Below are 12,262 nucleotides of genomic sequence, written 5' to 3'. Positions count from 1 at the left end.
TATATATATAAATATAAATACACAAAGTACATCCATAGCCTATATATTATGTAAACACAAACTTTTATTTTGGATGTATATATATATATATATATATATATATTTATATTTATTTTATTTATTTTTTTTTAATTATAAGCATTTTTTTAATTACTGTAAATTTTAAGAGCAATTCATTCAAATACATTAAACCAAACACTTTGATAATATAAAAAAAAATACAATAAATTTGTTTTGACACTGACACTAAAAAAGACTTTGTACTTTGTTTGACAATTTTAATGTGCATGTGTGATGGGCCCAGTTTTCTTTATTTATTTGTTTACTTTTGAACCAGAAAAAGTGCCTCAGACTTTTTTCTATTTATTTCCCATCACTTCTCCAAATTCTATTTCTCCATGACAGTTTTAATTATTTGTGGAGATGTTACATTATTTATTGAAAGGTTAACATGACTTAAAATCATAGGGGGTATTTCAAGTAAATAATTCAAGCCACAGGGATTTCAGCTGACAAAAAAAAAGCTTGGGAACCTGTTTCATATTCCAACACTCATCCAAAAAACAGTTGTGTTGTAAATGGATGGTGGTAATTTACATAAATAAAGTAATTAGGAAATTGAGTGTGTGTGACATGTGGAGTGTTGGACATGGACGCTGAGGCTGGCGGACATTACCACTTATTGGGGCCCTGACAGCCATCTGCTGAACCCCTCAGCTGAGGCCCCCAGAGACACACTACTGCATTATTCATGGGGTAGAGAGATAAAAGAGCCAAGGGGAGACTACAAAACTACATTAAGCCAAACAGAACCATGTTTTTCCTGTCTCTAACAAAAGACACAACTTTCCACATTGCACCATGGAAAAATGAGTGTGACAGGCACGCGTGAGAGGATTAGGGTGTATTGGAGCAGGTTGTGCTCATTAATGTCTAATGTGTGCGGATAAAAATAAGGGACATTTTCCACTGTGGCCCACCAGATTCCCAGTGGGGTTGTTTCTTTAGCAACACCACTGAAATCCAAACATCCAAAAACTACACTGCAGGACAAGTTGGCCCTTAATGCCTAAAAATGTTATGAAAAAAGATTTGCATATAGTTAAAAAATAATGCTAGTCCGGAAGCATCTACTTACAGCAAAGACCATTTTTACATGAACTAAACACTGACTGTTTCTTGCTAGTAAAGTGATAGTTCACCCAAAAATGAACATTCGGTTGTTTCTTTAGCAACACCACTGAAATCCAAACATCCAAAAACTACACTGCAGGACAAGTTGGCCCTTAATGCCTAAAAATGTTATGAAAAAAGATTTGCATATAGTTAAAAAATAATGCTAGTCCGGAAGCATCTACTTACAGCAAAGACCATTTTTACATGAACTAAACAATGACTTCTTGTTTCTTGCTAGTAAAGTGATAGTTCACCCAAAAATGAACATTCTATTTTTATCTTTAGGTGAACTATCCCTTTAAATGCCCTCCATCTCTCAACGTCTCCGTCACTGTCAGCGGTCCTAATGGTATGAGGGTCATTGTGGCGTCTCCGCTTAGACGAGACGCAGTTCATTACTCTATTGTTACACAACCTCCTTAGGCAGACAGAAAGATATATAAGCTGCCACCTATGGAAGGGGTCAATAACTCAACAAAGGTCACCTACTGTGTCAACTACTACAGAAACAAAGGCTAAATATGAAGGATTCTTATTGGATATGTTCATTATTCATTTTGGCAATGCCACCTGATAATGGCATACTTCTTAAAGGGATAGTTCACCCAAAAATGAAAATTCTGTCATTAATCACTCATCCTCATGAGTCGTTACAAATCCATAAGACCTTCATTCATCTTCAGAACACAAATTAAGATATCTTTGATGAAAACGACACGAGGGTGAGTAATTAATAACAGAATTTTCATTTTTGGGTGAACTATCCCTTTTAAAGTAGTAGCTGATATACAATATATTATATGCAGTAAGCTAGTTTTCCATTTCACATAATGCCATCATTTTTTGAAGTAGAGCTGGATGGCAGATGAATGCATATTTAGAGGACTGACTGAGTTGGAAAGGAACTGACTTGCTCTCCAGTGCGCGGTGTTCTCGCTCCAGAGCTCTCTGGTTGCCCTTCAGTTCTGCGTGTCGGGTCATGAGCTGCTCATACTCAGTCGCTTGCCTTTCGTGCACGGCAAGCAGGCGCTCGTGGTCCTGCGTGACCCAGTCGCGGGCCGCACACTCCTCCTCGCGCTGTTTCTGAAGAGACTCGGCCTCTGACTCCAGAGTTTGCAGCTGAGCCTGTAAAGCTCCGTACTGAGCCATGAGAGAGGAGCTCTGGGAGCTTAGTGTCGAATTTTCCACCTGAACACAAAATAAAAGTGAAAATTGGACATTTATTGATTCTGTTTTGTATATTTTAAGCTTTCATAATCTCACATCCTACATAAAAAAAAATGATGGTAAAAAAGTTTTCCTCTATTCTCCAATAAAATATATAAAATAAAATAACATTGTTATTTAACTCTTTCTCTATTCTATTCTATTCTATTCTAAAATAAAATAGTAGTAGTAGTAGTATAATTTTATTTAATGCCAAATCAGCATCTTAGGCTATTTTCATGGCAAAAACAAAGTATTCAATGGCAAAGTATAACAAATACAATAAAAAGCCAGCACACAAACAAAAACAAATTATATTACACAAGATTTTTTACATTAACATATGATAAAAAATTCTAAAACTTTTTTTCTGGCAAAATTATACTAAATAACTCTTTAAGTGACTTCACTTCATAAAAGAGTTTTCTACATACATTAAAAGCTGGACAGTCCACTAAAATATGTCTGACAGAAAGGGGAATCTTGCAAAACATGCATTGAGTAGGTCTTCACCTTTAAGCACAAATGCATGAGTCAGTCTTGTATGACCTGTGCAACATCTGGCAAATACCACTTGATCGAATCTAGTTTTAAAAGAGATTAAAAATCTGTTTGAAATTTCCGGATGTATTTCATGTCATGAAATCTTTGTATTCCTTGTAGTAAAGAATTTCATAGGGGTTTGGAATGACATGACACTTATTATATAATAACACAATTTCATTTTTGGGCAAACAATCCCTTTAATCTTGAAAAGCAACTGCCTTTCTTGCTGTATGGGTCAGAGGTGAACAGTTGAACATGCTGTTCTCATTCTGGAATTGTCAATCCTCCTCAAAAGCATCACACCTGCCATTTATTTAGTCCTTAAGGTCACACAATTGCTTTCTCGTGTCACTAAAGACCCTTACACAGCCAAAAAACAGAAGAGGTTTCCTCACCTGTTCTCTTGGGGTATTTGCTGGCCCTGCTAAGCAGTGGTCATGTCAATCATTTCTATGTGTCTGACAATGTCAGATATTTTTGGAGATCAAAAAGTACTGATCAGCTGTACAATCTCAAAATCTCAAGAGGCTCAATGGACCATGTGCAGGACAATTTCCAAATTTGTAAATGCCAAATTCAGATAATTACATTTTGTCGTTACAGATTTTGTAATCTGTCGTTATTCACAATTAATGTCTTATCTTTGACTATGTGCATTACCTATATTGTATCTATTTGTAATTTGTTTGTTAGAGGCTATGTTAATTTTCAAACGACTACTAGAAGGCATACGTATAGGGTCCACAGAAAAGTAAGACATGGTCAAAATACAATGTTTTTGTACCTGCAGTTTAGCAGTATCTTTATGAAGAGAGGTGTTGTGCTCTTGTAAGGACGCTGCCTGTTTCTGCAGAGCTAGTGTTTGTGCGTTGAGCTGTGCATTCTGGGAACCTAACTGCTTCAGCTGCTCCTTCAGAAGATTTTTCTCTGTCTGCAGGGCAGCATTCTGGGGAGGTCACAGTTGGATCATGTTAATAGACAAACAAACTAGTGAGTATTCAAAGTCTTCAAGTTTAATTTAAAGCAAAATCCACAAGGCTGAAAGTAAATATGCTGTCTTACATTCTTCTCAACATCGATTAGTCGGTCTTTCAGCTTGAGCAGTTCGGCTGTGGTCTCCCTATGCTCAGTCTCCCACTTCTCTTTATTAGGCCTCGATCTATCCTGCCCCAATGACTGCTGGGAGATCTCAGAGTGAGCCGCCTCTTCCTCTTGCCTTTGCTTGAGGGCCTCCAGGTTCTTTTTCACCTGGTGAGGACAGATCGGAACAAAATTGTGTCTGGCATTAGATGTAACAATTCAGAGACCTCCTTTCGCTTTCTCCCCAGCTTTCTTTGTTTTGACATGTACTTGCATGTTTGTAGTTTGAGAAAGCGTGAACATACAGTGGTGAGCTCAGTGCGAAGTTGCTGGTTTAAGCTGCTGCTCTCCTCCAGCCGAGACTCCAGGCTCTGGATCTTCTCCTCTCTCAGCTCCAGAGTCTTCTTAAGTGCAGACTCAATCTTTGTCTCCAGGATCTTATATTTACTGAAGGATGAGAAAGTGGAATGTCAGTATATTACAATGTTCAACCTGCGTGAGCATCAGAATCTGAAAAATCAAATACAAGAAGTCATCAATCATTACATCAGCCTTAGCTGATGTTTCTTTTTTCATGACCCTTGTTTCAGATATATAACAAACTCTAAACAAAGAAGTTAAATGAAATAAACATACCATTATAAATTATTGTGTGAAAATGGGTAACATGAATTTTTACACATATTATGACTGTCCCTTAGTTGTGGCATAGTCCTCTAATGAAGCTTTTTCTATCAAGGTCCTTTCTAATTAAGCTGTAATCTTGTATAGATATGACAAACATGTAAAAATATTGAATTGTGTATCTTTAGGATACATTAAAACGCTAGCAATAAAACTAGGTTTAGTAAGACAAAGTAGGTCATTAAAAAAAATATATTTAAATGTATTTTATTTTATATATATATATATTTCACTCTGATAAAAGCTAAAGAAAAGTTTTCAATATTGTACAGACAATTTGTTTTAATCCCATGTATTTATTATTTTCATTTCCCACCTGTGTTTAGAAGCAGAATTAAATTATTTTATTTGTCATTTAATTTAGTCTTAATTTAATTTAATACTTTTATTGTATTACTTTTATTTTAATTTACATAATTGCTTCATTGTGGCAACTGTTTTTTTTTTTTTTTTTTTTTTTTTTTTTTTTTTTTTTTGTTTAAATAACGCAAAAGTGAATTTTCACTGTTGGATAATATCAGCAGACAAATAAACTAGTGAGTATTTAAAGTCTTTTAAGGAAGTTTAATAAAAAAATGGCTAAAAATGTCCATAGTATTATTTATATAGTATTTATTATTAGTATTTTAAATTGGCTTTTAATTGTATTTTCAGTTTTCATTTTCAGTTTTACTAATTTTGTTATAAGATTGTCACTTTTATTACTTCTTGTTTTTTGTTGTCAGTCATTTTAGTACTTTAACTTAAAATTTTCATTTTCTAAGTTTTTTTTTTTATCTAATATTTACATTTTATTTTAACAAACCAATTATAATAGTTTTAGTTAACAATATCAACACTGCAATAGATAAAGGAACAATTTAATATCATTCATAATAGAAAAATGCATGCACACACAAACACACACAGTGTCCATCCTTGCTTGGATGGATTACTAAGCACAGTGGAATGTGACTGTTAGTAGTAAACATCTTCAAACATTAAGTGATTAGCGACAGCTAGCATTTTATGACACTATTAGCTGGTAAGAAATGTTTCAGCACACATTCAGTCACGTTTGTTTCTTTTGATCTAACTTACAAATACTTGTCACTTGTCACACTCACCGCAATAAAGGGTTAGAGGTGGGGGAGAGAGGGAGCGAGTCTACTTCCTTATAGAGAAAGATGAATACTTCACTACTGAACCCTCTACAGGGAACATTCCAGTGAAAACTAATCAAACTGGAGTCAGGCCTGTAATTACTTCATACTGTGGCCTCAATATGAAAGAAATTATTATAAACACCACTACACACAGCAAACCTCCTTCTCACCACAATAATGTAAAGAGCTTAGAACACGGCAACACACAATAGTAAAGATAGCATGCACTTTGACTCCGATTATAAGGCAATGAACAGCGTTGGGGAAACTCTACTTTTCAAAATTCTTACATTATTGCATAACGCTCCTAATAAAACTAATTTAGTACATAGGAGGTAGTGTGTTAGTTTTACATTACACTTTCTCACTTTTTGTTTAGTGTACATTCAAAATGTAATGTGTTACTTTATCCTCACTTACAAAAAATAATCCTAATGTTACTCATGACATGTTAATCCCAACACTTTCCGCAAGAGGAAAACAGATAGAGTGGAGACAAGTGGAGATGGTGTAATGTATTTGAGACAGAAACAAATACATCTACATCTTTAACAACACCTCACCTGCTACACCTTTCAAAGGGCAGCGTTCACATAAAACAAACAAGACACTTTATAGGATCTTATAACACTTTGTACTTACAGACTAGCAATGAACTCTAAACCTGATAAAAGATATGACTAATCATTTTCTTAATAACAAATCTCACTCACTTGTCTTCACAGCTGTGTTCTTCCTGTAGGAGTTTCTCTCGGTTCAAGCCGATCTTCTCCAGCTCGTGGCTCAGCTTCTCCAGTTCATTACACTGCTGCTGCACCCTCAGTTTCTCGTTCACCAGCTCCTGCTCAACAAAATATGACCAAATGTTTAATCAAAATGTCATCATTTGATCTTCCAGTAAATAGACATAATTGGTCTTTGGTGACAAATGACAGACTTCTCCAATCGTTTAGTCTACCTAAATCCTGCCCCCTATTTTAAAATCAACTGCAAGCTTGCATTCAGATCTGCCTCCATCCAATCAACACCACATTGATAATCTGTTTCACTCTGATTTACAACATAATACGGAAGAAATGATCTGTCATTAATGATACATTGTGACTTTAATATATCAGATAATCTGACCTTTTTATGAAAAGGCAAGGTTAGTTCAGATTGTAAAATGTGTGATGAAACTCTTCAAATAACAACATTTATGATATTAATTCTTAGGGCTGTCAAATAGATTAATCGTGATTAATTGCATCCAAAAAGTTTGTGTTTACATAATATGTGTGTGTGCTGTGTATATTTATATGTATATAAACTATATCTACACAGCACACACATGTATAACGTAAAAACAAACTTTTATTTTGGATGGTGATTAATCGTGATTAATCAATTTGACAGCCCTACTTTTAAATACAAATATATATTTTTTTTTTATATTTTATAATAATGATGATTCATTTTTACTTGATGGTTACACCACTTGACATTTTAAAGTCATTTAATTTAAACTTTTCTTGAAAATAGTAATTTTTTTTTCAAAACCATATGAATACAAAGAGAACTTGGTACACTTCAAATAACATTTTTGAAAGATTTTGGTAACATTTTAGTATAGGGACCAATTCTCACTATTAACTAGTTGCTTATTAGCATGCCTATTATTAACATATTGGCTGTTTATTAGCACTTATACAGCACCTATTCTGCATGACCATATTCTACATCCCTAATCCTACCCAATACCTGAACTTAACAACTATCTTACTAACTATTAATAAGCAGCAAATTAGGAGTTTATTGAGGCAGAAGTTGCAGTTAATGGTTTGTTAATGGTGAGAATTGGACCTTAAAATAAAATGTGACCAAGATTCCTTTTTTCCTTATGGACTATCTTATATGTGATTGACTCATTCTAAATGTGTCATACCTCTCTTAGTGTGGCCAGAGTCTTCTTATCAATGGTGGCCTGTTTTTGCAGGTCTTTGTTTTCTCTCTCCAGCTCTTTAAGTCTCCCTGCAGCCTCTTTAAGGCGGCCCAACTCTTTATTGAGAGCCGTGCTTTCTTTCTCCATGCTAGCCAGCCTGAGGCAGTTCTCTTCCAGCGCTGTCTCCTTCACCTCCAACTGCTGCCTCAACCTACGTGTCTCCTTCTCCAGCTGCTTCTTCTCCTTCTCCACCTGGCCCAATTCCTGCTCCATTCCTCTCTTCTCTTTCTCCACTGCTTCCGCCCATGACACCATCTGCCTCAACCCCTCCAACTCTCGCCGCAGATCTTTCATCTCTGCCTCATTCTGCTTCAGCTCGCCCTCTAGACCCTGAATCTTGGTGGCGCTGTTGTCCAGGGTCTGCTGGAGCCGTTGGTTTTCCTGGCTCAGACTGCTGTAGTTTTTCTCTAGTCTTTCGCTTCTCTTGGTCTGGGAGCGGAGCTCCTCCAGCGTGCGGCACATCTCCTCGTGTTCCCGCTCTAGTTCGGCATGTTCCTGCTGTAGTTGAGCCAGGCGAGCGGCAGCTGTCCGCAGGGTCTCCAAGGCACGTCGCTGCTCCAGGTTCTCCTCCTCAAGTTGCTGGTGATCCTTCTCCAGAACAGTCAAGCGCAGGCTGGTATTCTGCGCCGCGTCAGCCAGCTTCTTCAGCCGCCGATTGTCTTGTTCCAGAGTAGCGTTCTCACACTCCAGGGCCTCGGCGCGTTCACTGCCAATCTTTAAGGAGGCAGCTTGCCTCTGTAGCTGTTCTCGGACTCGCTCCAGACGTGTTACCTCCCTTTCCAACTCCTCACAGTGCTCTCCTCGTTCACGGAGAGAGTCAAGCTCTTTAGTCGCCTGTCGTTTCTCAGCCTCCAGACGAGCCAGTTTACTGCCAGTTTCAGAGATGGTCTGGTGGAGAACACGGTTTTCTGTCTCCACCTCCCTCACACGCGCCTCGCTGTTCACCTGAGCACGTTTCCTGAGGGAGTTCATGGCCTGGGTCAGGTGCTCTTTCTCCTGCTCCAACTCTGAGATCTAATAGGCCACACATACAAATAAACAACATTTATGAATGAATAATTCATATAATGCTCTGATCATCATGGGCTTTCTTTCTTTAAATGTTCACCTGTCTGTCTTTATCTGCCTGGATTGTCTCTAGAGTTTTTTCCAGTCTTTGTTTGTCTTTTAGCAGCTCCTCTCCAAGGTTCTCCATGTCCTGAGTTGTCTGTTTCTCCTGTTCCAACTGGGACTGCAGACGCTCCAACTAAAACACACAACACAGAAGAGATCTCATAAGCATTCACTATTCTGGCTCTCAGTTAACATTTAAAGGAAATGCAGAAATTTGATGTACCTTCTTGCTGTGGCTCTGATTCTCTCTTTCCAGTTCCAGTGCGTGCAGGTGACCTTCTTCCATGGTAATGGAGGCCTCTCTCAACTCCTGGATGGTGCTCTGAAGACATTGGTTCTCCTTCTCCAGCTTCAACAGTCGGCTGGATGCAGTCTCGTTCAGCTCAAACACAAATGACTTTCGGGCTGTAGTAGTGGATGACCAAAAAAACAATGTAGCTCTTTATTACATATTGACCAGACTAGATGAGGGGCATCAACCAAAGATTGTGCCCTTTTTACTAAAAGTGCACCAGCTCCAAGATCTACCAATAATTTATTATAACTGATAATAAATAAATAATGGTATATTAAGTTAGATGTTAAATCCCTTGTTGTTACCCCCCTGTAAAGGTATTAAATTAGCCATTAGCAAACCTTTTGTACTCTTCGGATCTCAAAAACAGGTCATTTATATTATCAACTATATATTTAACTATAAATATTTATCAACTATAATCTTTATATTGTTTCTTAAAACTTAAATGTGTCTTGGTAGTGTGTGTACACAACTACCGTATAATGATAAAAATCCACACAGTGCTTTTTTTTTTTTTTTAAATCTCCACAAATCATAAGCACTTTTTCAGAGCAAGCGGTTCACAGATTCAGGGTAAAGTGACGTCAGTTTGCCCAGGCCCCTCCCATGACTGTTGACGGACACTGCCATTTTAGTATAGACACGCCCTGAGTGAGCTGTAAACAGTCCACCATTGTTTTGATGCTGGAGCAGATGTAGACAAGAATGTCTCCTAAACGATTGAGGTGTTCTGTTGTTGATGTACTAATGAATATAGCAGTCGCAATTTACTCCCGACATCTGAGCAGCTGAAGACGCAGTGGATTACTTTTGTTTTTGAAGGGAATGCTTTCCCGATCTTCCTAAATGTGTTTATGTTTGTGCAATTCATTTTACACCAGACTGCTTTGTAAATGAGGGTCAGTACAAAGCAGGATTTGCTAAAAAGTTGTTCCTGCAAGATGGATCGGTACCAACTGTTCATGATCCAGCTTCACCACCAGAAGTATACGTTTTTATTTATGAATATTTGCAAATCGCCTTTCCTAATAATGTGCTAGTTAGCAAGTTCCATGACAAACACGGCTAAAATTAACAGTCTCACACCGTGTCTACACCGGATGCGAGTGGCGCAGTGCAACAAAATACTGTAGAACTCATTATAATCAGTGACGCTGTCTACACTGGATGCGGCGCGACTGACAAATCCCCGACAGTAAACTGCTGCCTCATTCTATTCATGACGTACTGACACAAAGTTCAAATGATTTGCAACGGTTGCTTTGTCGCATCCACTACACTACATTAAGGTTGCCTTTGTAAAGGGTTTATAAAGGTGATTGTTAGTGACTAATAAGTCATTTACAAATGTATTTTAAAACTTTTTACCAGTTGTAACTGCATGAATAAGAATGGTGACTTTAATGCAAGAATGGGAGAGAAGGGCGGGGTGAGCAGAAGCTCATTATCATTTAAAGGGACATGCACCGAAACGGGTCGCTGTGAACAGAGCAGTTTTTGACAAGGTAAAACGGGTGTTGTTTTACACTACCACAGACATTTTAACCAAAGTATGTTATGTTATAGAGTTTTCATGAAGACCCTAAAGAATCATACCATCTTGTGGAAAATGGGCATCCGATGTCCCCTTTAAATATAGTAGACAACATTTGAAGTGGATCAAAAAAGTTAATCAAAGTTGTCCTAAGACAAGAACGCATTTTGGTTTTAGGTTTTAGGACAACTTTGATGAAAGGTTTTGATCCACTTCAAATGTTGACTACTGTATTTTGCATATATTGTATTGTATTTGTGTAGTTAGTATTCATATTCATTTGAGATTTGAACAGTCTGAGTGGCAAACATCCAGCAGGCAGGTGCTGAGTCACCTGTGCATTACCATCTAAACAATACGTATACACACCTAACGGCTTACAAACAGCCTGAGGGTAGAGATATTTCAGGAACCAGTTTTTTCAAGTCAACATTGACTTGCTAATCAACTACAAAAATCTCCCATTTGTGCCTGCTTAATGTTTTTAGAAACTTCACGTTCAAAAGCAAGCAACTGAGCATTTGTTCACTTTGCATGAACAAAACGGCAAGATTCTCTGTTGGTAATATATTTGCATTGGGATGGGTTCTTAAAGGTGCTGTATGTAGGATTGACACCGAGTGGCTGAACTAGGTATTTCAGTCCAATTTCAAAATATTGGAGAGGGTTTTTTTCACCCGACCCCTCCTCCTCAGACTTGACGCACACACAGGTTACCAGATTGACGACACCAACAAGAACGAGCGCACTTGACGATGAATGAAATGAAATACGCTGTGTTTTCTGCCAACTGGCAATCCGGGGTGCCGAAATACAATTGGGTAAACTGGCAGTGGGTGGGTTTCACAAACCAAAACAGAGACCGACATTCTGTCCCGGAACGCACATTTTCAAAGGAGAATAACTGACTGTAGCATTGTTTTTCAGATAAACAAGTATGTCAACTTAGCATGTTTCTTAAATATCTGCAAACATATTATGGTATTTTTATGCTTTAGTAGAGTCAAAAACTTACATACAGCACCTTTAAACAAGCAACAAACCGAAAATAGGCCATCAGCACATGACCCAAATTTCACTCTTTATGCTGTGTTTTCTAAACCAGTCTGTGTTGGGTTAGCATTAAAAACACAAATTCTAAGTTCAAGAGTAAAGAGACTGTCTCAGAAGGTTTTAAACTGAGCTTCTGTCTGAAAGCGCTGTGTTGGACTCACCCTCATTGACCTCATTGTTCTTGGCCAATTGCTCCAGTTCCCAGCCAAGGTGAGCTGACTCATTCATGCTTTGTTTCTGAGAGATCTCCAGCAACATGTTCTCCTCTAGCAACTCCTCTAGACGTCTCTTATCACTGTCCCTGTCCTAAACCACATACAAAACAGGAAAAATTATATACTTAGTGCTGGAAAAGAGTACTCATTCAGAGATTCAATGTGATGTTTTCTCAAATGATTCAGCTTCAAAACAATTTTTTGAAAAAGTTTGGTAAGGTTGGAAGTCAA

General features: G+C 37.5%; 1 protein-coding gene across 2 annotated transcripts in view; it reads right to left on the bottom strand.

Moving 5' to 3' along the window:
* The window catches only part of LOC107679771 (protein Daple-like), a 66,484-nt gene that overhangs the window by 21,557 nt on the left and 32,665 nt on the right, over positions 1-12,262 (bottom strand). For both annotated transcript variants that reach the window (XM_016475407.1, XM_016475406.1), the window contains exons 13-21: positions 11,978-12,122; positions 9,155-9,336; positions 8,927-9,064; positions 7,762-8,832; positions 6,551-6,678; positions 4,314-4,455; positions 3,991-4,176; positions 3,713-3,874; positions 2,087-2,364 (exon numbers count right to left, since the gene is read on the bottom strand). In XM_016475407.1, coding sequence (XP_016330893.1) covers positions 2,087-2,364; positions 3,713-3,874; positions 3,991-4,176; positions 4,314-4,455; positions 6,551-6,678; positions 7,762-8,832; positions 8,927-9,064; positions 9,155-9,336; positions 11,978-12,122 — 2,432 coding nt within the window. The remainder of the gene's footprint in view (positions 1-2,086; positions 2,365-3,712; positions 3,875-3,990; positions 4,177-4,313; positions 4,456-6,550; positions 6,679-7,761; positions 8,833-8,926; positions 9,065-9,154; positions 9,337-11,977; positions 12,123-12,262) is intronic.

This window comes from Sinocyclocheilus anshuiensis, unplaced genomic scaffold (genome assembly GCF_001515605.1).
Source record: "Sinocyclocheilus anshuiensis isolate Anshui unplaced genomic scaffold, SAMN03320099.WGS_v1.1 scaffold676, whole genome shotgun sequence".
Taxonomy (NCBI): Eukaryota; Metazoa; Chordata; class Actinopteri; order Cypriniformes; family Cyprinidae; genus Sinocyclocheilus; species Sinocyclocheilus anshuiensis.
Note: the sequence above shows the minus strand (reverse complement) of the source record. Positions and strands in the feature narration are given on the sequence as shown.